The 23,985-nt window shown below is 67.7% G+C and overlaps 4 protein-coding genes across 4 annotated transcripts; 2 read left to right on the forward strand and 2 right to left on the reverse strand.

The window, feature by feature from the left end:
* Positions 1 to 535: 535 nt before the first annotated feature.
* On the reverse strand, positions 536 to 5,752 carry LOC114014857 (drebrin-like). The gene is made up of 11 exons (XM_055700595.1): positions 5,640 to 5,752; positions 3,761 to 3,813; positions 3,551 to 3,663; positions 3,362 to 3,436; positions 2,709 to 2,849; positions 2,499 to 2,576; positions 2,186 to 2,337; positions 1,869 to 1,923; positions 1,719 to 1,793; positions 1,307 to 1,427; positions 536 to 1,183 (listed from the first exon to the last, which is right to left on the reverse strand). Exons 1-11 carry the CDS (start codon positions 5,723 to 5,725, stop codon positions 858 to 860), a joined length of 1,275 nt encoding a protein of 424 aa, XP_055556570.1. The 5' UTR covers positions 5,726 to 5,752; the 3' UTR covers positions 536 to 857.
* A 1,559-nt stretch (positions 5,753 to 7,311) lies between these two features.
* LOC102051917 (rho-related BTB domain-containing protein 2-like) lies at positions 7,312 to 13,159 on the forward strand. Its single transcript, XM_055698680.1, has 9 exons — positions 7,312 to 7,609; positions 7,713 to 7,816; positions 9,511 to 9,696; positions 9,785 to 10,716; positions 11,093 to 11,211; positions 11,479 to 11,629; positions 11,875 to 11,963; positions 12,081 to 12,186; positions 12,259 to 13,159. The coding sequence occupies exons 1-9, from the start codon at positions 7,418 to 7,420 to the stop codon at positions 12,426 to 12,428; spliced, it is 2,049 nt and encodes a 682-aa protein (XP_055554655.1). The 5' UTR covers positions 7,312 to 7,417; the 3' UTR covers positions 12,429 to 13,159.
* A 77-nt stretch (positions 13,160 to 13,236) lies between these two features.
* On the reverse strand, positions 13,237 to 20,669 carry WDR54 (WD repeat domain 54). The gene is made up of 10 exons (XM_027799921.2): positions 20,621 to 20,669; positions 19,902 to 20,121; positions 18,943 to 19,005; positions 18,666 to 18,732; positions 18,210 to 18,266; positions 17,797 to 17,924; positions 15,749 to 15,849; positions 15,395 to 15,557; positions 15,146 to 15,220; positions 13,237 to 14,686 (listed from the first exon to the last, which is right to left on the reverse strand). Exons 1-10 carry the CDS (start codon positions 20,638 to 20,640, stop codon positions 14,555 to 14,557), a joined length of 1,026 nt encoding a protein of 341 aa, XP_027655722.2. The 5' UTR covers positions 20,641 to 20,669; the 3' UTR covers positions 13,237 to 14,554.
* Positions 20,639 to 23,872, forward strand: C1H2orf81 (chromosome 1 C2orf81 homolog). The gene is made up of 4 exons (XM_055700601.1): positions 20,639 to 20,785; positions 21,640 to 21,867; positions 21,966 to 22,172; positions 22,515 to 23,872. The coding sequence occupies exons 1-4, from the start codon at positions 20,639 to 20,641 to the stop codon at positions 23,451 to 23,453; spliced, it is 1,521 nt and encodes a 506-aa protein (XP_055556576.1). The 3' UTR covers positions 23,454 to 23,872.
* Positions 23,873 to 23,985: the final 113 nt, after the last annotated feature.

The raw sequence follows: 23,985 nt of genomic DNA on the forward strand, positions 1-23,985 counted from the left end.
CCTAGGGGAGAGGGGCAGCTGAGCCCCACGCCAGCCCAGTGCCTGGGCAGGGGTCTGGGGTGCGGGACACACCCCCACCCCACCACCCCCCAGACCCACACAGGGGTCCCAGCCACCCACCTGGCTGCGGTCCTGGGGCTGTCGAGCAGGAACGGGCTGGATGCTGTGGCGGGCTGGGGCTGCGCGGGGGGGTCCCGGCCCCTGGCATTGGGGCAGGTGCCAACCCGGGCAGGGGGGGACCCCCCCTGGGGACTCAGGACCCCCTTGCCCAGCTCCACTGGCAGCCCCAGAGACCCCCATGCTGGGGGACTGGGGAGGGGGAAGGTGTCCAGGGGGGGCCCATCCTCATCCGGCGGTGGTGCGGGGGGGCTGGGAGGAGGCAGTGGCATGGCCTCCTCGGGGTCTGCGGGGGGCTTCCAGGGGGGGCTGCCAGGGGACCCCAGCCCGGGAGTACTGCAGGGGGGCAGGGACTCACAAGTGCTGTCAGAGGACTCCGACCCGGGGGGGGCAGGGGGGCACCCCGTCCTGGGGGGACTGGCAGGGGGCAGGGTCCCTGGCCCAGGCCTGGTGGGGGGGGGCCCAGCCCTGGCCAGGCTGGGGGGCCCGCAGGTGGTACAGGGAGGGGGGGGGGGCTGTCCCTATGGGGCTGGCCAGAGGGGGGGGGCCCGCCTCCACAGGGCTGGGGGGGCTCCCTGGGTTGGCACAGGGAGGGGTCCTTGTCCCTGTGGGGCTGGTGGCATGGAGGGGCCCTGCCTTGGCTGGGCTGAGGGGACTCCCTAGGGTGGCACAGGGAGGGGTCTCCCTCCCCATGGGGCTGCTGGGGGTCCCAGTGGTGGCACATTGAGGGGTCACTGTCCTCATGGGGCTGGGGGGGCTCCCCGGGGTGGAACAGGGAGGGGTCCACATCCCCATGGGGGTGGGGGGGTCCCCAGTGGTGGCACAGGGAGGAGTCCCTGTCCCCATGGGTCTGCAGGGATGCCCTGTGGTGGCACAGGGAGGGGTTCCCCTCTCCGCGGGGCTGGTGGGGAGGGGAGGGGGGGGGGCGGGGGGGGGGGCGGGGGGGGTACAGCCCTGAATGCCCCGGGCTGAAGGGGTCCAGGCAAGGGTGGGGGGTCCGGCCGGCGGAAGATGAAGGCCGATTCCGTCAGGCTGCGCTGGTACCGCAGGAACGGCCGCCGGGCACCTGGGGTGTGGGGAAGGGTCAGCAGCCAGACGTGCCCACCCAGGAGGGGTGTCTGCAACCCCCACTCCCGGGCAGGCAGCACCCAGAGCCAGCACCATCGCCCCCCTCCATGGGGGCACCTACCAGGCCTGGTGCCAAGGTGGGGTGTGGGCAGTGGGGTGCCAGAGGTGGACCCTGAGCGCTCCCGCTGCCGGAAGAAATCCCGCGGGTTCTGCGAGCGCTGGGAGACCAGGACGGCCGCCTCCTGCTGGCACCCACAGACCCGTCAGTGGGGCCACAGCATGGCCATGCGGCATGGCCAGGGGCCCATGGCATCATGGCACAGCCACGTGGCGCCGCAGCACAGCCAGGGGCATGCAACACGGCCGGTGGGGGCATGTGGCACCATGCCATGGCCATGTGGCACTTCGGTGCAGCCAGGGGCACGTGGCACCAAGGCACGGCCAGGGACACACAGCACAGCCAGGGGCACACAGCACAGGGACACAGCTGGGGGCACACGGGGCAGGACAGGGCACTCGGCCCCAGCACTCACAGCCGCCTTCTCAATGGACTCGCTGCGCCGGCCGCGGTCCCGCATGGCCTCCTCATACTCCCGCTGCTGCTGCTCCTGTGAGGACATGAATGGCCAACCCGTGGCCCCCCCAGATCCTCCAGCCCCCCCAAGACCAGCTGCCCCGCTCACCCATCGCGCCTTCTCCTTCCTCCGCTCCTCTGCCTCCAGCCGCGCCTGCTCCTTCCTGCGAGGGCAGGGAGCGTCAGGGGGGCACAGGGGACACGGTGGGCATGGGGGGCACGGGGAAAACCGTGGGGCACAGGAGCCTCAGTCCTGCTGTGGGTCTCTGTGCTCAGAGCCATGCAGGACAGGGGGCACAGGGCTGGGGAACCTGGGTGTGTGTGGGGCTGCAGGTCCCATCATGGCCATCTGTGGTCAACACCCCTGTGTGGGTGGGGGCACTGGAGGGGGGGGGGGGGACGGGTGTCCCACGACGCTGCCCTCACCGCTGCTCCTCGATCATCCGTTCCTTCTCCTTGAAGCGGAGCTCGCGTTCAGCTGCTTCACGCCTTTCCTCTTCCATCCGCTCCCGCTCCCAGCGCTTGCGCTCCTCCAGCACCCGCCGCCGCTCTTCCTCCTTGCGCTGCTCTTCCTCACGCTGCAGCCGCACCACGCTCAGCACCGTGCTCGGCACCGGGACCCCTGCCAGGCTCAGCCCCGTGGCCCCGAGCCAGCAGCTGTGACCCTGGACCCAGGGATGCCCGTATGCCTGTTGGGGATGTAACCAGCCCCTGTGCCCCCCGTGCCCCCCAGCCTCACCTCGGCCTGGGCCCAGAAGGAGTCCCGCTTGGTCCGGTGGATCTCCAGCGCCGGGTTGGTCTTGCGGTAGTTGGTGCCCTGTGGGGACCCAGCTGGGGTCTCAGGGCAGGACCAGCCAGGACCCCCAGGATGGCATCAGGAAGGTGGGCAACAAACCCATCACCCTGTTGGGTGCCCTCCCAGCCAGACCCCCTGGGACCCCTCACTCACCACCAGCTCCTGGGCATCCGGGGGGGGCACCCTCCTGGCCAGGGCAGGGGCAGCGGTGGGGGCCAGCTGTGCCAGCGCTCGGCTCAGTCCCTCCTGTGTCACCTCCTCGACGCGGCGGGCACTCAGCACCACGCTGGCCTCCTGCCGCCGAGACAGGACGGCGTCATCCTCCCTGCCAAGCACCCACGGCCCCCCCCACTCTGCTCCCTCCCTGGATGGATCTGCAGCCTCCCCAGGGAATCCTGGCGTCATTCCCTCACACACACTTGCCGCCTTCAGATGTGGGGCTGAATCCAGATGTGGGGGCCAGATCCAGATGCGGAGCTGGATCCCAGACATAGGACCCAGGCAGCTCCCCGGGGGGTGAGGCAAGGGCTGGGGGTGGGGGGCAGGATCCCACCAAGCCAGGGCAGGAATCCGGCGGGGTGGGGGCAGGGAGCTCAACCACAACCCTGGCTCGTCGGCCAAGGCTGGGAACTGGGAACGGCAGCGTCTGAGTCAGCAGAGCCAGGAATGCACCCGGCGCAGCAAGCAAAGGTCGGGGCTGGCTGGGATGGGGGGGATGGACATGAGGGGGCATGGGACTCAGTCCCCAGCCCTGGCCACACAAAGGGACAGGGACGGGGTCCCGCACCCCACACACACACACTCACCCTGAAGAAGGCTCTGATGGTGGGCAGATGCCTGGCACACGCCTCTCGTTGGGACTCTGGCGCCTTCTCCCCAACCTGGCACCAGCACACACCACTTAGGCTGGCACCCTGTGCCACCTCCCTGTCTCCCAGGACCCCGGGGTAGGGGGTAGGGTGCTCAGAGCCCCCTGCCCCAACCCCTGCACTCACCCAGTTGATGAGGACGATGCGGTGAGTACCAGTGCCAGGGTCTTGGACACGGCACAGACCGTACATGATGCTGGTGGTGGAGAATTTTTCGGCCAGCTCATCCGGACCCCCGGCTACAAGGAGGCAGTGGTCAGGGGGTGTGTGGGCACAGTGGGACCCCCCAGTACTCCCCAGCCACGCCAGGGGGCTGGCAGCATCGCCCCCCGTTACCTCCAGAGTCCAGGAGTTTGAGGTCATGGTACTTCTCATAGGCGAAGACAGCCCTGGGGGGCAGAGGTGGGGTTGGGGTGGGGGGTGGGCAGCAGAGCAGCATGGGCAGCTGCCTTTGCCCCAGCAAGGTCACCTGCAGTAGGCGGCATGGCCACCCAGATGCTACTGGCCATGGCCAGCAGCGGCCACCAACCCGCCGTGAGCAGTGCTGGCCGGCGGGTGCCCCTCCCCGGGGCAGAGGGGTCGGTGGCAGCAGCTCTCCCAGGGGAGGGAGCCAGGGGCTGCCACAAGGAGAGCTTGGGGGCAACACAGGGGGAGGCAGCCTGGGGACTTGCCAGAGCCAGGGGCACCCCCTGTGCCCCCGCCCCCCGGCTCGGTGTTGTCTGCCTGGGCTGAATTTGTGGAAGTGCTGCTGGCAGCATCCGCCCCGGGGACAATGGGGCCGCGGGAAGCAGCACAGCGGCAAGGCCCCTCGGCCCAAGCCCCTCAGGGCGATGCTGCTGTCGCTCAGCACTGGGCTGGCACCTTGCGGGGTGCCGGGGACGCCCCTCCCCACCAGCCGGGCAGACCCTGACCCACAGGCCCCCCACCAGCCTTGTACTCCCCCTGCCTGCCCAGGGAGAGGGGAGCAGTCCTGGCCCCTGGCTGTGCCGGGACCCCCTGCCCTGGGCTGGGGGCAGCTCTGGGCCCAGGACCCCTCGCTGGCAGAGGCCCTGGCTGGGCATTCCCCAGCGGCCGTGCTGCCTCTTTGTCTCCGCATGGCTCCGATTACAGACACATGTGGCAGCACGCTGCGCTCCGCGCTGCCTGGGACTCGGCCCGGCTCTGGGAGTGTGTGCGCAGCATGGCACGACAGGACATGGCATGGCAGGACATGGCACGGCACGGCTCTGGGAGCACGTGTGCAGCATGGCGTGGCATGGCAGGACATGGCACGGCATGGCTCTGGGAGCACATGTGCAGCATGGCACGGCATGGCACGGCATGGCAAGGCATGGCACGGCATGGCACGGCACGCTGGCAGCATGTGGCAGGAGCGGGTGCTGGAGGAAGGCCAGCCGAGCTCCGGTGCTGTGGCACGCCAGCCCATCAGTGGTCTCGGGGCAGTGGCCGGGTGGCATCAGGGCAAGGCCCACCATGCCACCACAGGGCTGCGGGGCAGCTATGGGGGCCAGTGACCCCCTGTGCTGGTGATGTCAGCCCAGCGGGTGAGGCCGCGCCGGCCAAGGCCGCGGCACGAGGTCTAGGAGGGCGCCGGCTCCGGCCTGCGCCCATGGCACTGGTGCGGGACCGGCCCGGGACCCCCGGCCCAGGGGCAGGGCAGGACACCGCGCTGCCCCGCGGTGCGGCCGGGCCGGGGGGGCGCTGCCGGGCCGGGCTCCCCGTGCCCCCCTGGGAGCCCCCGGCCCACGCGGCACCGGAGGCAGGGAGCGGCGCTCGGCTGCTGCCACCCGGCAGTGCCCCCCGGGCACACCCTGGCGCTCCCAGCCCGGCGGCGGCGGGACCGGCAGGGGCAGGGCGGGACCGGGCACCCGGTTCCCAGCGCGGCGCGACGGGCGGGGCTCAGCCCCGGCCCCCTCCGGCCCCGCACCCCCGGCCCCGCGGCCCGGCCGGGACCCCGCTGCGATCCAGCCTCCCCGCCCCGGCCCGGTGCTGCTGTCGGTGCCCCGTGTGTCTCAGACCGACTCCCGCCGCCCGCCCCGCCCGTGCCGCTGCCCGGTGTCCATGCTCCGTCCCCGTTCCCGCTCCCGGTACCCGATACTCGATGCCCGGTGCCCGTTCCCGCTCCCGCTCCCAGTGCCGGTGTCCGCTCCCGGCGCCCGTCCCCGCTCCCGGTGCCCGTCCCCGCTCCCGGTGCCCGTCCCGTCCCCAGCCTCACCAGTTGGTCCCGGCCCGGGGGTTGCCTACGTCCTCCTTGGCCGCCAGCAGCGCCAGCCGGTGCCGCTCCAGCCCCGGGGCCGCCATCCCGCGCCCGTCGCCGCTGCCCGCGGCCCCTGCGCCCGCCCCGCCCCGCCCCGCCCCACCGCCCACGGGCGGGACCGGCCGGCACCGGGCGGGGCAGCACCGGGAGCAGCCGGGGCGGGCGGCACCGGGCAGGGGTGCTGTGCGGGGTCCCGCACCAGGACATGGGTGCTGTGCAGGGTCCTACACCGAGCGTGGGTGCTGTACACAGTCCCACAGTGAGAAGTGGGTGCTGTGCAGGGGTCCACGCTGGGCCGTGGGTGCTGTGCAGGGCCCTGCACTCGGACAAGGGTGCAGGTCCCAGGGTCCCGTACCAGGACACGGGTGCTGTGCAGGGTCCCACACCAGGTGTGAGTGCTGCACAGGTCCCAGAGGAGCAGAGGGGCAGCGTGTGGGACTGCAGGTAAGGTGTGACACCCAGCTGTGGCAGGGCAGCAGGCAGGGCAGCAGGCAGGGCTGTACAGACAAGCCGGGGTGCAGGATGCTCAGCCCTGGGCTGGGGCTGGTGTGGGGGTCCCGTCTCCATCCCTGTCCCCATCCCGGCACAGCTGCACTGGCCTGCTCCCATGTTTGGTCACCGCTGCCCTCAAAGCCCCAGGGAGGGCAAACACTGCAGCTGGGAAACAGGGCTGTGGGGTGGGGCAGCCCCTGTCCACCTGCCCCCCCATCCCAGGCTCCACGTGCCACCAGGCCCCATGCGCCCAGCCTCCCAGCAAGGGGACCCGTCTGCTGTGGCCACCAACTCACCTTGGCCACCAGCCCATTATGGCCACCAATTCTGTGAGCCCCCACCTGCCGTGACACCCCCACCCCCCCCCAGTGCCACTCTGGTGCCCTCCCGGGGAGCCCAGTGGAGGCTTGTGGGTGTTGGGGGCACCGGCAGTGCTGGTGGTGTTACTGGTATCACAGGTCTGTGCTGGAGCACCCTGATGTCACTGTCCTCACTTGTGTGTGCTGGTGCTGGTGGTTCATACTGGTGTTCACTGGTGTCACAGGTGAGAGGTGGGCGCTGGCTGTGCCGGGAGGCTGGTCTGCAGGGGTGAACAGTGTCACTGGTGGTGCTGGTGTCACTGGTGTTGCTGGTGCTGCTGGTGTCACTGGTGTTGCTGGTGTCAGTGGTGGTGTCAGTTTCACTGCTGTCGCTGCTGTTGCTGATGTTACTGGTGTCACCGGTGGTGCGGGTGTCACTAGTGTCGCTGGTGTCTCCGGTGCCGCTGCTGTCGCCGTTGTGGCCGCTGCTGCCGGTGCCCCGCCGCGGGTGGGCGGGGCGTGGTGATGGGGGCGCGTCCCGGCCCCCCCGCCCCCCCGAGGAGGGGGCGCGGCCCCGCGCGCCGGGGAAGGGGCGGTGGGAGGGGGGGGCGGGCGGTCACGTGGCCGCGGCGCCCCCTGGCGGCGCTCCTTTGTCCGCGCGCGGGCGGGGCGGCGGCGGGGCGGGGTGGCGGGGCGGGGCGTGGAGGGGCGGGGCGGGCGCGGATTGGCGGGATGGGCGGGGCGGGGCGGGCGGGGCGGGGCGGCGCGGCGGGGCGGGCGCGGATTGGCGGCGGGGCGGGGCGGGGCGGGGCGGGGCGGGCGGGGGTAGCGGGCCCGGGCGGCGGCGCGGGCATGGGCGGGGGGCGGCGCTGAGCGCGGCCGCTCCGTGCGGGGCCGCTCCGTGCGGGGCCGCTGCCCGGGCCCGGTCGCCCGCCCGCGGGGCCGATGGACCTGGACGTGGACTACGAGCGCCCCAACGTCGAGACCATCAAGTGCGTGGTGGTGGGCGACAACGCGGTGGGGAAGACGCGGCTGATCTGCGCCCGCGCCTGCAACGCCACGCTCAGCCAGTACCAGCTGCTGGCCACGCACGTCCCCACCGTCTGGGCCATCGACCAGTACCGCGTCTGCCAGGAGGTGCGGGGCGCCGGGGGGGCGGCGGGCACTGGCAGGCGGCGCGGGGGGGCGGCGCCGGGGGCCGGGGCCGGGGCCGTGACGGCGGCGCTCCCTGTCCGGACAGGTGCTGGAGCGCTCCCGGGATGTGGTGGACGAGGTCAGCGTCTCCCTGCGCCTCTGGGACACCTTCGGGGACCACCACAAGGATCGGCGCTTCGCCTATGGCAGGTGGGACCGCGGGTGCCCTGAGCCGCACCACCAGCACCCCAATCCCTGCCACTAGTACCTCAACCCCTGCCACCGGCACTCCGACCCCTGCCTGCAGCACCCCGACCAGCCACTGGCACCCCAACCCCTGCCATTGGCACCCCAACCTGGCACCCTGACCCCCACCACTGGCACCCCAGTCCCTGACACCAGCACCCCAACCTAGCACCCTGTCCCCCCAGCCCTGCTCCTGCCCTGTCTGTCCAAGGGCACGTGGGGCCGAAGGGGCCCCCTGGGCTCCTGCCAGTGCCCAGAGGGCAGCTCTGGCACCCCAAACCCTCGGGGGCTGGGAGTGCCCCCACCTCCCGGCTTTGGGTGCCCCGGGGGCACCGTGGCCCCAGCTGGGGCAGCAGTGGGGCTGTGCACCCTGACAACTGGGCAGGGAACCCTGGGTGCTTGCAGCTTCCCCGGGGGGCAGCTGGCACCAGCTTCCCCAGGGCTGTCTTTCTGGGGAGGGGGGTGGCCCTGGGGTGCCAGGACCCTTCCCTTGGGGGTGCTGGCCTGGCAGCGGGGGATGCCTCTGGGCCATGGCCAAGCAGTCACCAGCCCCCCGGCCCCGCCACACTGTAAACACCACCCTTCCCGTGGCTGCTGGCACGTCCAGGCTCTTATCGGCCGCCGCACCGTGCCAGCACGGCTCGGCACTCTCTAATCTCCCCTCTGCACTGCCCCAGGGTCAGGGGCCAGAGGCCGGGATGGCCCCACGGGGTGGGGGCACCCCTGGCCAGGGGATATGGGGGGCTGCCCCAAGGTGCTCGGTGCTGCCAGCCGTGCTGGGTCTGCCGGCTCCGACCCCTGGGGTGGTGGATGCCGGGTCCTGCCTCGGGCCAGCATCACCCCTGGGTGAGTGGTGACTCCCATGCTGGCCAGGGGCCCGCGGGAGGCAGCGGGTGGCGTCTATCTTGGTCCCTGACATGGGCCTGGCTCCAAGCGGGCCTCCTGGTCACATCTTGGCAAGGCGCAGACTAAAAACAAACCAGGTCTGGGGCCACGTGGCTGCTCCCGGCCGCCTTATAAGGCCCCGGGAACCGCAGGGACCTGGGCGCTGCTGGCACCTTCCGCGTGTCCCCTGTCACCTTGCCTGGGGAGGCTCCCCCGAGCCACTGGCAGAGCTGGCGTGGGGCTGGGACAACGGTGGCAGCCTGACAGCCCCGTGCCAGGGTGGCCAGGCAGGGTTGGTCCCTGCAGCCCTGCCCATGCCAGGGGCTGGCTCATGCTCCGGCACTGGCCTGGTTGCACTCCATGGGCCCCTCCTTGCACCCACCTGTGCTTGGCTGCTGCCCCAGTGCTCTGCTGCGGGGTTCAGGGGCCAGGGCAAACCCTGTGCTGTGCCGTGCCAGCGCTGTGCCAGACCCAAGCTGGGCTGGCCCTTGGCTTGGCTGACCATGGTGACCCAGAGCTGGGTGTCCTTGGCTTCCTCCTTGGTCTTGGGGGGCTCCCAGGGGCCATGGGACAGAGCCTTGCCAGGGCAGGCGGGGGTTCCCAGGCTGGGGGTGGCTGTCTCCAGCGATGCCTGGTCCGCCTGGGCAGGGATGGGATCTCTGTGGCATTCCTCGAGCAAAGCAGGGTGCAGGGGTGGCCAGGGGATACAGAGGTGACAGGGGGTTGTTATTGGGGCAGGGCTGCCTTCACCTTCCTCCTCCTTGTGGCCACAGGTCAGATGTGGTCGTGCTGTGCTTTTCGCTGGCAAACCCCAACTCCCTGCGCCATGTGAAGACGATGTGGTACCCTGAGATCAAGCACTTCTGCCCCCGCACACCCATCGTGCTGGTGGGGTGCCAGCTGGACCTGCGCTATGCCGACCTGGAGGCTGTCAACCGGGCCCGCCGCCCCTTGGCCAAGTGAGACTGCCATGCTGGGCGGGCAGGGGGTGGCTGGGGGCCAGGCTCTTCCGCACGTGGTGACGCAGCCCCACTCTGTCCCCCCCAGGCCCATCAAGCCCACGGACATCCTGCCACCGGAGCGGGGCCATGAGGTGGCCAAGGAGCTGGGGGTGCCCTACTACGAGACCAGTGTGGTGGCCCAGTTTGGCATCAAGGACGTCTTCGATAATGCCATCCGTGCCGCTCTCATCTCCCGCCGGCACCTCCAGTTCTGGAAGTCCCACCTGAAGAAAATGCAGCGGCCACTGCTGCAGGCCCCCTTCCTGCCCCCTAAGCCCCCGCCACCCGTCATCCAGGTCCCCGACCCGCCGGCCAGCCGCAGCTGGGGCCCTGCTGCCCTCTTCTGCACCCCACTCTGTGCCGACGTTGTCTTCCAGCTGCAAGGCGGACAGCAGGTCTTTGCCCACCGGGTCTACCTGGCTACCTCCTGCTCCAAGTTCTATGACCTCTTCACCCTGGAGGGGCCACGGGGGGCGGGAAAGGAGCCTGCTGTCCGCACGAAGAGCCTGGACGGGGAGCGGGGGGTCCTGGCTGTGGGGGCGCACGCCCCGCTGCGGACTTCGCAGAGTGATGATGCGCTGCGGCCAGCAGCAGGGGACGGCGGGGCGCCAAGTGGTGGCAGTGGCCGTGACCTGTCGGCGTGGGGCCGCGGCTTCATCAGCATGCACTGGGAGCTGGTGGCCGACCCAGTGGCAGGGCGAGAGAAGCGGATGGCAGTGGTGTGCATGGACCGGCGGGTGCAGGCAGAGCCCTTCCGCGCCGTGCTGGAGTACCTCTACACGGGGCGGCTGGACCAGGCGCGTGGGGACCTGATGCAGGTGGCCACCATTGCTGAGCTGCTAGAGGTCTTTGACCTGCGCATGATGGTGGCCAACGTGCTCAACAAGGAGAGCTTCATGAACCAGGAGATCACCAAGGCCTTCCATGTCCGCCGTGCCAACCGCATCAAGGAGTGCCTGGGGAAGGGGGTCTTTGCAGGTGGGGGGGGGTCCCTGGCCAGCGGGAGCAGAGGGAGGGCCACCAGGGCTGCCCTGGCTGGGGACATCATCCAGCTCCTTCCCCTCTGGCTGGGTGTCCTGGCTCCTACAGTGCCCTGCCTGGGCCCAGGGCTCCCAGCCAGCCTGATCCCCCTCCTTCTGCCATGAATGCTGTGGTCTGGGGGTCCTGGAGCCCTCGTCCCTTCCCCGTGCCATCCCCAGCACATGTGGCAGTACCACGCTCCCTGTGCTGGGTCAGCCATGGTGGGGGCTGCAAGCAGTGCCCAGAGCGTGTGTCCCTGGGCCAGCCGTGGCAGGGGCTGAGGTGGCTGGGGGCTGGCTGTCCCTGTACTGATGCTGTCCCCTTGCCATCCCAGATGTGGTTTTCCACGTGGATGATGGGGCTGTGCCGGCGCACAAGCCCCTGCTCATTGCCGGCTGCGACTGGATGATGGCCATGTTCCGGGGGGCTTTCCGGGAGAGCTACGCTGCTGAGGTGAGGGGCCGCGAGGGACGGTGATGGTGGGAGGGGTGTCCCCACTGGCTCTGCCACAAGGAGGATGGGCATCTCTTGGCAGCATCGGCTCGCTGAGGACTGGGGGTTGGCTTGGACCCCCTGACCCTGGCACGTGCGAGTCCTGCTTTCCCTCTTGTTAGAGAGAAAGCAGGGGTCTGTGCCAGGGCGGCGGGGGGGCGGTGCCAGGGCAGGTGCTGCTGGCAGCGGCTCTGCATGCCGGGCCCCCCCAGACCCCCTGTCCCACAGGTCTCCCTGCCCGGCACCAACTGCGCCTGCCTGCGCGCCGTCCTTGACTTCCTCTACACCGGCGTCTTCACCCCCACGCCTGACCTGGACGCCATGGAGCTCCTCATCCTCACCAACCGCCTCTGCCTGCCCCGGCTGCAGGCGCTCACAGGTGAGGCCCAGGCACCCCTGCCCCCCCCCCCCCCCAGCCCCCTGCCGGCCCCCGCTGATGTCAGCTGCCAATATTACGGTGCTGCAGGGACAGGGATCGATGTGTCCCCAGTGCGTCATTAATGGGGTCCTTATGTAAGAGCCGGATGAGCCCATACCCCCAGGGCACAGCCCGGCTGCTGGGGCGCATGTCCCGGCACACGTGCTCTCCCCGGTGCTGACGGTTGTCCCCCTGTCCCCCCCCAGAGCAGTACGCCGTGGATGAGCTGCTGCGAGCCTTCATGCAGCGGGTGGAGATCGACGAGCAGGTCATCATCTACCTGGAGATGACGCAGGTATGTGGTGAGGCGGCTGCGCTGCAAGCCCTGCAGCTCTTGGGGGTGGGGTGGGGACCGTGGGGTGCGGGCAGCTGCCTGCACCGTGCACCCTGCTCAGCCTGCCCCTGCCCGCAGTTCCACAATGCCCGGCAGCTGGCCGCCTGGTGCCTGCACTACATCTGCACCAACTACAACAGCGTCTGCCGCCGCTTCCCCCGTGAGATGAAGTTCATGTCCGCAGGTAGGGCGCGGGGGGCCGAGGGCAGCGTGGGGGGCCGTGCCGCGCTCTGACCGCGGTGCCCCGGCCCTGCAGAGAACCAGGCGCACTTTGAGCGGCACCGCTGGCCGCCCGTGTGGTACCTGAAGGAGGAGGACCTGTACCTGCGCTCCAAGAAGGAGCGGGAGCGGGAGGAGCAGCTGCAGCGCAAGCAGCACACCCGCAGCAAGTGGTGCTTCTGGCGGCCCTCGCCCCACGTCTCCTGAGCCGGGGGACAAGGCCGGGCCAGGGGCTGCCCGCTCAGCCCCTCACCCTGCCGAGGGCTGCCTACCCCGGCCACTGCCTGTTTACACCCCCCACCCCGGCTGTTTACAGGCGGTGGGCCACGGCCCGGCCCCCCCACCGTCCCACCGTGCCTTTCCCCGGCGCGGGAGCCATCCCGGCAGGGCGCCCCGGCCCCGGCCGACGCTGGTGCTACCTCTGATCGAGCAGTATTGCGGGGCTGGGGGCAGGCGGGGAGTGGGGGTCTGCCGGCCTCCCGGGGGCCCCCCTCCCGTGCCAGGTGCTCCCCCGGGCAGGGCTCGCTGGTGCTGTATTTTCCCCGTCCCCCGACAGAGGCGGGGGACCAAGCTGTGAGCGGGGCAGGTGGGTGGGGTGGTGGGCATGGGGCTCCTGGGGGTCCCTGGGTGCTTGTGTGGCTGTAAGAGCCGCTCCTGCCTGGGGGGAGGGCGGCCTGGCCCCCCCAGCTCATCTCTGTGCCTTGGACGTGCCCCTGTGGGGCCATGGGCTGTGTCCCTGCGGCAGGGGCCATCGTCCCCGGCCCGGGTGTCCCGGGGCCAAACTGCACAACCGTTTTTACACTTTTTTACCCTCACCCCATGAGCACACTGGCCCTTGGGCCCCCCTGCCCCCAGGGCCCCCCCAGCATGGTGAGCAGGGCTGCCAATGCCTCTCAGCATCGGCTGTTTTAACCTTTAATAAAATCTTTTGTAACGGGCCTGGATTCTGTGCTCCCCACCCACTGCTCGGCCATTGCCCACCCGGTCCCTCGACCCACTGCCCAGGAAGGAGCAACACGGGGTAGGGGGCTTCATTCAGGTGCATTTATCATGGGTAGGGGGTACACACCACATGGGGAACAGAAGCATGGGGTCCTGACCCACAGTGGGGAGGAGATGGCATGTGCGGTGGGACTGACCCCTGTCTGGGGCGGGGGGGCTCACAGGTGGTGTGTGTTTGGGGAGAACAGATGACTGGGAAATTGGGGGGTGTCTCTGCCCCATAGCTTAGGGCTGGGCAGCACAGGGAGAGCTGGATCCCCAGCTCCGGCATGGCAGGAGGGGCTGGGGGCTGCAGGGGGGTCTCTCCCCCCCTTCCAGGGCCTGTCCTGGGTTGAGCTGGCTCCGCAGCGCCCTGGGAGCGGAGCCAGAGGCTGAGCTGGTCCCTGGGGCTGTGTCAGCTCCCGCGGCCCGGACGGGAGAGCTGGGGCAGGGCAGCCCCCGGGGGGCCAGGGCAGGGCCCAGGGCATGTCCTGGCGCAGCATCTGCCCCCCACTTCCCACACAGGCTGGTTAGGTCAGGGCCAAAGCCAGCAGGGTGGGGCAAGGGTGAGAACGGAGCAGGGGGACAGCACAGTGGCTGCGCTGGGGGGGGACACGACTGTCTCTGGGGGGCCCTGGCAGACAGCGCGGTGCAGCTGCCTCTGCCTCTTCCAGCCCCGGAGCACAGCTGCAGCCCTGCACATCTGGCCAGCGGCCATGGGGATGGAAGTGCCGTGGGGATGGAAGGTGCCACGGGGACCTGCGCGTCCCCATGTCTCCCTGGGGAGGGGCAGCAGCTCCTCTCCCCTCCCGGGTAACGGTGCTGCCCCAGGGGAGGGCGGCCCCGCGGGTGCTGCACCCACGAGGCGCCGTCGCCCCGGCTGGGAACAGCTCCCGAGGCTCTCCCGGCCGGAGCAGCGTGTCACACAGGTTTGCCCTGAATCCTCTCCCGTCTGCACCAAAGCTGCGGCTGGGAAAAGGGGAGCTGGTTCTGCTCCCTGCCCTGCTGGCCCGCCTACCCTGCAGGAAGGGCTGGGGGGGCCAGTGGGAGGGCAGCCCCCTGCTCACGGACCCACTCGGGGGCCTGCATAGCTGGAGCCGCTCCAGACCATGTTCCCGGCACATGGCCATGCCACGCTGAGGGCAGGTTCACTTTGGGAGCGAGGGGATCCTGGCTCAGCTGCACCTCTGCACAGATTTGCACCCCTGTGCCGCTGCTGCCCGGGCCCCATGGAGCAGAAGTGGGGGGTCTGCGATGCACTCCCCTTTGCCAACAGTGCTGCAGTGCAGCTGCACCGCAGTGCCAGGGTAGCCCAGTGCTCCCTGCCCTGGACAGACCCCGCAGCTCGCAGCCTACGTGCGGCCGTAGCGGAAGATCTCGCTCAGGTCGTAGCCGGTCACGGCAAAAGAGTTTCCCTCGGGGTCGCAGAAGCGGGCGCCACAGACCTGCGTGTCAGTCACACACTCGCCGTGGCAGTGCTCCACCTGCAAGCGGGGAGAGGAGCCGAAACGTGGCACAGCCACAGCCCAAGGACCTGCCTCAGGCCCCTGCCCACCTGCAGAGCCATCCTCTCGGGGTGACAGACAAGGACCGTGGGCATGTGGGCAGGCCAGTGGGCCGTGGCTTGAGCTTGCCCTTTCAGGAGCTCAAGAACCATATCCCCGTCAGACAGAGCAGCCTTCCCGGCTTGTACCTCTGCCAGTCTAGGACAGAACTGGGGATCGCAGCAGGGGACAGAAGACAGCCATGCTATCCCATGCTGCTCAGGCTGGGCCTGGCGGGGCTTCCACTGAGCCCTTCTCTGTGGTCATGGTGCCTCACCAGAGGCTGAGGACAGAGGACAGAGCAGGGCCTGTGCTGTGGCCCCACAGGGCAGCGATGCCTTGGAGCACCACCAGCCTGCCCCAGGCTCCCCACTGAGGGCTGCTGCTGCACAGACTCACCTCCACATCGCCCGTGTCCGGGTTCCTGCTGAGCTTCCAAACATGAACAAAGGAGTCCTCTGCACCCGACAACAGCTGCAAAGGGAGCGGGACAGAGGCCATGGGGACTGGGAGGCCAGAGGGATGCCATGGAGGTGGCAATGCCGTGTGCTGGGGCAAGGAAGCAGCTCCTGCCTGACCATCCGCAGGCTGCCACACTCCAGGCTGGTGGGCTGCTGGGGTGGGATGCCCCAGCACAGCCAGCCATACCTTTCCAGTCTGTGGTGCCAGGTCCAGTGCGTAGATCCAACGAGCGTGAGCATTGACCTCAGCGCGCAGGAGACCAGTTGTTGCCTCGTACAGCCGAATCTGCCCGTTTCCGTAGCCAGCAGCCACGATCCCATTCCACAGCTTCACGGAGGAGCAGGTGCAGCTGGGCACAGGGACACGTCTCACCTCCTCCCCTCCTGGCTGCAGACCCACATGCCGGGGGCTGGTGCTGGGTGTCCCCCTCCTGCCACCCTCCCATCCCTTGCGAGACACCAACACGGTCTGGCCGGGGATGTCTGCCACCGCGCACTCACAGGACCCCACTGCGTGGCTCCACCTGCCCCTCAGGATTACCCAAAGGCCGGGATTTTGCTAAGCAGGGCAAACTCCTCTCCTGTGCTCCAGACGCAGAGGGTCCCAGCGTCATCGGCGGTCACCAGGTCACCAGCCCCATCCTGTGAAGCAGAGGTGGGTCAGCGTCCGCCCTGGCGCCGCTTGCGGGGTAGCCAGCTATGCTGTTGGCAGCAAGCAGCTGACTCACGCCAGGCAGAAAGTTCTTGCTGCCCCAGTTGCCTGCACCACCGAAGCTGCTGCACAGCAAAGCCAGAGCCTGCAGCAGAACAAGCTTAAAGTTTAACAGCTCATAGAAACTGCTGACACCTTTTGTGAACGAGCAAGGCTTGGCTGGGATCACACACGGGCATTTCAGTTTAAACATGTTTGTGTTTAGCAACACTAATTACACATAGGATAAATTTCTAGGAAGAATTGCTGCATCTCCTCCCTCTGTGCCTGAGTCTCAACACCTCACCTTACAGGAACCTGGGATTTCACATGCCAGGCCCCGTCTCTCACTCACAAGCCTTTAACAAACCACAGTGAAAGTCCAAGAGAGCCACGTTAGAGGACAGTCACTGCAGAGAGAGGTAGATGACAGAACAGCTTTCACATAAACAAGCTCCATATCCAGGCTAATTGGGAACCAGTTCTAGGCAATTAATTGTTCAGGGGAGTCCCAAACGCAGAGAAAGTTAAATGTAACTAATTAAAGTATAGGAAAGTGTCCTCGTTGGGAAGGAGTCAGCCAATAATGAGGAATCCAATTAGTGTGTCTGCAGAGATGTCAGCCAGACTGGGCTGAATTGCAGGAAGCCCCATTCCGGTCCCAGACTGTGCTCTGTAATCAGGTGAAGTTATTTCATCTGCCACAAGACAGGTCACTGGTCCCGCTTACACCTTGGGTCGGTTATCTCCCTCCGCTGGCAAGGGGGAAAGGCTCATCCCTCCAGCCAGCACACAGGCACGGCTTTGCCCTCGGCTTCTTCACACCCCACCGCCCAGCCTGGGGAGGACAAGCAGGGTCCTGTCCCAGCAGCCAGTCCCCCGGGATGGCTCCGGAGCCATGGGTAGGACATGTCCTGTGCCCTCCTCTCGCCACACTCCCGCAGGGAGGCTCTGCTGTAGTAACTCGCCGCTCTAATGGCGAGAGCGTTAGTTTTCGCGTGGGTTTATTCGTGGCCAGTTTTGCCCATTTGCTCTTGTACCACAGCCAGCCTTAGCTCCAACAGCTCTGCTGTGTGCCAGCACTCAGCCCAATGGATCGTGGAATACTCTGGGCTGGCAATGAGCCATGCTCCCACAGCCATGCTGCTGCATGTGCGGTGGGATCGGCTCCTTCACTGTCTTTGTTGCCCCTCTCTGTGCCAGCATTTGCTCTCCCAGAGCCTGGGTGACCGGGCCTGAGATTCCATCAGCTGAGAAATGTGCAGAGACTGAGGTGCTGAGGCAGAGATCAGCTGAAGGCCAATGGAAATGGGGATGGTGGGATAATGGATGGAATAGCTGCTCCTAGCTGCCCAGGCAGCAAAGGGAACAGCCCTGGCATATTACAGTGTACATTTTAAACTACATTTGGCTCCGGTTTGCCTCATCTTGAGAGGCTGCGCTAAGCCATGGCAGGATGGCTCACAGGCTCCTGGGAGCAGGGCCGAGGAAGTAGCCATCCCAAGCCACCTCCTCCCTGAGATTTATCCCACCTGGATAGGGGAGATGCCCCTCGTGCAGAGGCAGCCACAAAAGCTAGCAACCCTGGTGAAGGAGATGGCAGAGCCACCTGCTCCCCTGCACCGTGGAGAGTGGCTGGCTTGGGGCACCTCTGCCACACCACAGCCTCCCCATGGTTTGCCCGCAACAGAGGTTGGGCTGGCCCCAGAGAGCACGGGCTCCCAGGGTGACTGGCTGCACTCCAGGATTGGCTCAGCCATGGCCTGGGTAAACCTCAGTTCCCAGAGCCAGCACCTCTGAGATGTCCCCGTGGGGCTGAGGGAACAGCTGGAGCCCCCACCACCCTCCCCCAAGCAGCAGGGACCCCACCAGCTGCTGACAGCTGACCCCACACATACCGGCGCCTGACCCAGCTCTGCTGCAATGTCAGTGATGGCATCACAGTGCCGCTCCAGGACCTCGCTCACCATGATGTTCGTCCCTTTGGGAGGGATGTCAAACACCAGCACCAGCCCAGAGGACGTTCCTGCGGGTGGGCCGGAGGAGGCATCAGCAGGGACTTGTCACACCCTGTCCTGGGACTGAGCCTCCAGCTGGGCTCCTTGCTCCCCCCGAGCCCTGCGGCCTCTGCAGGGCGGCTCCGTACTGATGCCACTCGCCAACCTGCCCCTCTGTTCGGCACAGTCGCTCCCACAGAGACACTGCGGGGCCAACCCAGCCCCATCGGCTGACCTCACGTCGCCACACCATCCCTGAGCCCCAGCACCACCCTCCCCTCCCATCTGGCCCCAAACTCCCCAGCCTGGCTCACCCACACAGATGAAGCGTCCGCCAGCTGCAGCAATCCCTCGAGCAAACACTGCTTGTGCTGAAGGGAAACCAAGAGCCGGTCACGACCTGCGGCAGCTCCCAGAAATAGGGAGACCAGCACAGCGGTGTGAGGCACCAGGGGCCTGTTTTGAGTGTCATTTTTAGGACAAGACCCACAGCTGCCATGCTGGGTGCTTCCAAGCCCCTTTCCAACCCCCCCAGGCCCCTGCTGAGCCAGGACAGAGAAGTCAGGGTGACGCTATGATCTTGTCCAGACCCTTCTGCAAGACTGCTGTGTCGGATGTCCTGGCTCAGTCCCAGCTGAGACTGGGAGCAAGGCTGCTGGGGTCTCTAGGCCAGGAGGAACTGGGCTGCGCTACAGGAATCACAGGCATCCAGGGAAGAAGAGTGGGCAGAGGGGCTGTGGGCTTCCCGCTGCACTCCCACCGGGATTTACCTGGAGGATGCTCTGTGACATCCAGCGCGTGCCAATAAACCATGATGGAGCCATCGGACTCGTACATCTGGAGACAGAGCAACGGGGTGAGGCCCAAGAGACTGGGGAAGTTTCTCTCAGGGCTTCAGGCTCAACCACTGCCCCTAGACAGCTCTCTGGGTGTGCAGCAGGACCTTCAGAAGGTTCCCCCGTGCACCCAGGAGCCCAGCTGTCCACACAAGCTCATCCTCCCAGTGTCATGACTTTGCTCCTCACCCTCCCCAGGAAACTGCCTCACCTGGATCCCTTTCTGAGAGGTCAGCACCAGCAGGACCCGCGATGGCAGGACACACCAAGCAGCCTGGAAAGAAAGGCAGCTCAGCAGGAGGCCGGGGAAGGGAAAGACAGGCCAAAAGCCCTCCCCACCTTCCAGGGGAGGGACAGTCTGCAGCTGACCAGAGACATGCATGTTTCTGGCTCCTGTCATGGGAGATGGGTTCCTACCATCCTCTGGGACCCCCCAAGGTCTCACAAACCTGCCCAGGATGCTCCTTCCCTCTCCCCTTCCCCATAATTAGGACACTGCAGGCTCCTGCTTCTGCCCAAGTAGTTCTACAGCCACATGCGCTCAGCTGGGAAGATCCTTCTTCGCCACTCCGTAGTACCACTGTCTCCTCCCCGCACTCGGCAGATGGCCTGTTTGGGCCTAGTGGTCAGTGGGTCCCATGTACCTGGCTTAGAGAAGGTCGGCATTTAAGCACAGACCTCTGCTAGGGCTGAGACACCCTGCCAAGTGAGCATCGTCCTCATTGGGGCACAGAAGGTAAAAGCAGAGACCAAGAGACGATGTCACAGCAAACCCCAGGCACTCCTTGTCACACTGCACTACCCCGTCCTGTTCCCACCAGCCCTGGTGAACCCTGGTGCTGGCAGCACCACACTCCTTCCACCTTCACATAGCCGTCCCTCCCTGCCATCTCCTCCACAGCCACACTGGGAGCCGCTTATTGGTTTAGTGGTTACTCCGCCTCCAACTTTGGAAGCAGCGGGCACTCCTTATGGTGCAGGTCAGGGAACCTGCTTTCTGCTGCTGCATGTCACAGCCCTCCCAGTGATGGGTCTGCTGGAAGGCTGGAAGTGAGAAGGTGGCAGATAATGGGCCGGTGAGCTTGCTCTCCCCGCTGGAGGATCTGCCAAGCAGGGCCTGAGCTGTACGACCCCGTGGCCCAAGCAGGGGTTCGGGCACGCTGCCTGTACCTGGGTGAGGAGGGATGTGCTGACGGTCATGCCGCCCTCCTTTGCCTGCAGCTGGCGGTGGGAGAAGCCGAGCCCATCGGCAGTGACCATGCTAAGGCTGGGGCCGTGCACGGTGCTGAAGCAGGTGAGCTGCCTGCCAGGCAGGGGCAGCACGCTCAGGTTGTTGTATAGGGCCGCGCTGCTGCTCTTCAGCTGGATGCTCTTCTCCTTGCGGTACATCCTGCAGGGCCGGGGCAGATCTGGGCACTGGCCATGCACTTCACTGCCGGCCTCCCGCTGCCCTCCCTGAGCCACCACTGCCGCGGCGCCCTCCCTGTACCCCTGCCAGGCCCTTCCGGCCCTCGGCTCTGCCCTGGCCCTGGGCTCACCCCCCGGCCCTGGGGTCCCCCGCCTCGGCTCTGGGGCTCCCCCTGCCCTCGGCCCTGGGTCCCCAGCCCTAGGATCCCCTCCCGACCTTGGGATCCCCTTTCAAGCCCTAGGCTGCCCTCTCCTTAGCCTTGGGTTCCCCTCACCTCGGCCCCGGTATCCCCCCCTCCTCGGCACGGGGTCCCCAACCCTGGCATCCTCCTTCCGGCCCTGGGATCCCTCTCCCCAGCCCTGCGATCCCCCCTCAGCCCTGAGATCCCCCCCACCCTTGTCCTGGGCTTCCCCCGGCCCCGGGATTCCCCTCCGGCCCTGGGCCTCCCCGGTCCCCGCCGTGCCCGGCACGGGAAGCTGACCCGCCGGTCGCCGCAGCCATGGAGACGGCGGCGCGGCGTGATGACGCAGGCGGCGGCAGAGGGGCGTCACGGTGCACGGGGGGCGGGGCCAGCGTTGCCGTGGAAACCGGGACGCTTCGCGCCTCGCGGCCGGGCGGCGGGATGGTGGTGCGGCCGGGGGCTGAGGTGAGCGGGGGGGTTGCGGGTGTTGGGGTGTGCTCGTACTGAGGGGCGCTGGGGGTGCTGGGGGGTACTGGGGATACTGGGCAGTGCCGGGGAGTACTGGGGTGTACTAGGGTGAGCTGGGGTGCATTGGGGTATGCTGGGGATATTGGGGAGTGCTGGGGGGTACTGGGGTGTATTAGGGTGTGCTGGGGTGTATTGAGCTGCATTAGGGTGTACTGGGACGTACTGGGGCCATGCTGGGGTGTACTGGGGTGCATTGGGGTATACTGGGGATATTGGGGAGTGCTGGGGGGTACTGGGGTGTATTAGGGTGTGCTGGGGTGTATTGAGCTGTATTAGGGTGTACTGGGACGTACTGGGGCCATGCTGGGGTGTACTGGGGTGCATTGGGGTGAGTTGGAATGAGGTGGTTTATACTAAGGCATGGTGGGGCGGGTTGGGGTGTACTGGGGTATATTAGGGTGAGCTGGGGTGACTTAGGGTGATTTGGGATGCACTGGGGCGTGTTGGGGTACGCTGGGAAGGTCTGGGATGCACTGGGGTGTATCAGGGTGTGCTGGGAAGAGCTGGGGTACACGGAGGTGCTGTGGGGAGCACCAGGACGCCATGTTAGAGCCGCCGCCGCCATGGGGCAGGGCACGGAGGCTCCCCCTGCTCCCCCATACCCGGTGTCACTGCTGAGGGCCTGGGGCAGCAGGGACCCCTGGGCCGCGAGCGAGGGGGGTCTCATCTCTGGGCCCTCTCAAGCTGAGGGGCACCGCAGGCTGCTTCCATCCTGGGAACCGTGTGGCCTGGCACGGTCCTGCTGCGGGTGCCCCCGCACCCTATGGAGAGGGCTGTCGTGTCTCATGCAGAAAATGACCCCCCGGGAGCGGGCGGCCGCCCCCAAGTCACGTGGGGAGAAGTCCCGGCCGCCCACCGTGGCCGCTGCCCGAGCCGCTGCTGGCCCTGGGCGCCTGCCTGAGGCCGAATGGCTCTACCTGCTCGGGGCCCGGCGGGCAGACAGGGACGTCGGGGACATCATCGCGGAGCTCATGGGCCGCCTGCTGGACGAGTGCTCCAAAGCCCACGCGGCTCAGCAGGTGGGTGTGCTGGGGGGGTGCTGGGTGCCCAGGGTGAGTGTGGGTCCCTCAGAGCCCCCACTCGGGGGGCGTGGGGCTCAGGCTGGCTCTGCCCGCAGTGCGTGCCCTTTGCCGTGGGCCAGGCACGGGATGCCCTCCTGCATGCTGTCCAGTGGCGCTTCCTGATGCGGGATGAGGGGGACACGGGTCACGAGAGGGATGGCATCTGGCAGGAGGATGAGGAGCCTGAGCCCTGCACCGTGGACTCCTGGGCACAGGGCTCTGTCCCTGTCCTGCACGCCCACCACTCGCTGGGCGAGGGAAAGGTGAGATGTGTCCTGAGCCTGCTGTGGCCACGAGCAAGCCCCACAGGGATGGGCTGAACCTGGGCTGCTCTGGGGCCAGGGGACACCTGCTGAGCCGCTGGGGAGCTCTGGCTCGTTTGTCGGGTCTGCCTGGTGGGTGTTTAGTTGTTGTCAGCATGGTTCCCTGCGTCATGGTGCTGGGTGCTGAACTGCCAGCACCCACACAGCTCCCGCACAACAAGGGGGCTGGGGCTGCACCCTCTGCCAGTGCTGCTGGGTCAGGGGAGGCAGCACCGATGACACCTGTAGGGCACCCCAGCATCCCAGCCCATGCCAGGTCCCCCTTTGCCCTCTCCCACGCAGGTCTCTGGTGCAAGGGCTGCATGCGAGCATGGAAGGCAGGACCCCTCTCCAGCACCCAACACTGGATCTCCCCCCATGCAGCCACTCTGTCCTGGCCAGGTCCCCAGTGCTTGTGCCATCCTGCCTGTGCCTGTGCCGTGCCACCTGGAGCCGCCGCAGGACAAGGCAGCCGTCAGTTCCCAACCCCCCAAGGGAAAACCTCCCCGTGCGTGGCCTCTGCCTCGGCCAGCCCCTCTGGCCAGGCCACCAGCCCCCTGCCCACCCTCCGGCCTGGCCAAGACCCCAGGGCAGCTGGAGCCAGGATGGTGTCTGCTGCAGTCACCCCACAGGGACACAGTGGGGAGCAGCGTCATGAGGGCCAGCAGCCACACATCACCATTGTCACGTCCCTCCTGCACCAGCCTGGTAACAATCTGGCCAGGGAGGCCCCTGCACAGCACAGGGGTGAAGCAAGAGGGGTCTGGCACCATGCTAGGGGTCCGCAGGCTGGGCCCTGGCAGCCGGCCTGAGCACTGGATCAAGCCCCAGGTGGAGGTGCTGGACCTGGACCTGGGTGCAGAGGCCAAGCTGCCTGCATGTCCCTGCGGTGGTGGCTGGCACAGCCAGGCACTGGAGCTGGGCAGCTTGCAGCTGCCCTGGGGGCTGGCCACCGTGGGACGGGGATGGCTCCAGCTGCTCCCCCCAGGGTCCCCACAGCCCCCGGGCCCTGTGCCCCGACAGCTTGGCTCCTTGCTGGACCCTGCTTGGCTGGCCCCTGGTGTGACCGTCCGATGGGGTGGCAGTGTGATACACAGGGTCTGCATCCCTGCACACGGTGAGGAGGAGGATGAGGATGGTGATGAGATGGGGGAGGCCAAGTGGGACCTGAGACCCATCTGCCCCACCTTGCCCTTCCCAGCCATTGTGGCCGAGCAGGTCATGGGTGATGGTGAGTGCTGAAGGCAGCACCTCACCACCTGGGGCCCATGAGCAGCGTGGCGGGTGCACCCCTGGCTCAGAGCCCCCACCTGGCTCCCTGCCATGTCCCACGAATTTCCTGTGAACCGGCCCCATGCCTCACCACAGCCCCAGCATGAGGGTGCAGCCAGGCCGGCTCCCCCCACGCTCCTGATGTGCTGTGTCTCCGCTTTGGTGGTGCAGCCACTGCCCCGGGCAGGAGCAGTGGTGCTGCAGGGGGCTAGTGGTGCTCCATGAGCTCCCTCCCCATCCTCCTCCTCACACCCCAGGGAGCGGACCTGCCTGCTTAACCCCCGATCCTGGAGCTCCTGGTCTGGGAAACAGGCTCCAGCAGCTCCAGGGCTGGGTGCTGCGGCTGGGTGCTTGAGCTCCAGGAGACACCCCCCCTGTCCCAGGTGGGCTCCTTGCCCACAGCTTTCGGCACGTTTCCACTGGACCCAGCATCCCTGCAGGTTACCACTGCAAGCACTGGGCTGGCGTAGAGCAGGGCACCAACGCGGTGCCACAGGCTCTC

The sequence above is a fragment of the Falco cherrug genome, chromosome 1, assembly GCF_023634085.1.
Source record: "Falco cherrug isolate bFalChe1 chromosome 1, bFalChe1.pri, whole genome shotgun sequence".
Classification (NCBI taxonomy): domain Eukaryota; kingdom Metazoa; phylum Chordata; class Aves; order Falconiformes; family Falconidae; genus Falco; species Falco cherrug.

Excerpts from the sequence above, each read along its gene's own strand:
- LOC114014857 (XM_055700595.1), bottom strand. The coding sequence starts at position 5,725 with ATGGCGGCCCCGGGGCTGGAGCGGCACCGGCTGGCGCTGCTGGCGGCC. Across the intron at positions 1,924-2,185 it reads CGGATGATCGAGGAGCAGCG|GAAGGAGCAGGCGCGGCTGG; the intron begins GTGAGGGCAGCG and ends CTGCCCTCGCAG. Across the intron at positions 1,794-1,868 it reads GGAAGGAGAAGGCGCGATGG|GAGCAGCAGCAGCGGGAGTA; the intron begins GTGAGCGGGGCA and ends ATGTCCTCACAG.
- LOC102051917 (XM_055698680.1), top strand. The coding sequence starts at position 7,418 with ATGGACCTGGACGTGGACTACGAGCGCCCCAACGTCGAGACCATCAAG. Across the intron at positions 11,212-11,478 it reads GGGAGAGCTACGCTGCTGAG|GTCTCCCTGCCCGGCACCAA; the intron begins GTGAGGGGCCGC and ends CCTGTCCCACAG. Across the intron at positions 11,964-12,080 it reads TCTACCTGGAGATGACGCAG|TTCCACAATGCCCGGCAGCT; the intron begins GTATGTGGTGAG and ends CCCTGCCCGCAG.
- C1H2orf81 (XM_055700601.1), top strand. The coding sequence starts at position 20,639 with ATGGAGACGGCGGCGCGGCGTGATGACGCAGGCGGCGGCAGAGGGGCG. Across the intron at positions 20,786-21,639 it reads TGGTGCGGCCGGGGGCTGAG|AAAATGACCCCCCGGGAGCG; the intron begins GTGAGCGGGGGG and ends TGTCTCATGCAG. Across the intron at positions 21,868-21,965 it reads AAGCCCACGCGGCTCAGCAG|TGCGTGCCCTTTGCCGTGGG; the intron begins GTGGGTGTGCTG and ends CTCTGCCCGCAG.
- WDR54 (XM_027799921.2), bottom strand. The coding sequence starts at position 20,640 with ATGGCTGCGGCGACCGGCGG. Across the intron at positions 19,006-19,901 it reads GCACATCCCTCCTCACCCAG|GCTGCTTGGTGTGTCCTGCC; the intron begins GTACAGGCAGCG and ends CTTTCTTTCCAG. Across the intron at positions 14,687-15,145 it reads CGGACACGGGCGATGTGGAG|GTGGAGCACTGCCACGGCGA; the intron begins GTGAGTCTGTGC and ends CCCCGCTTGCAG.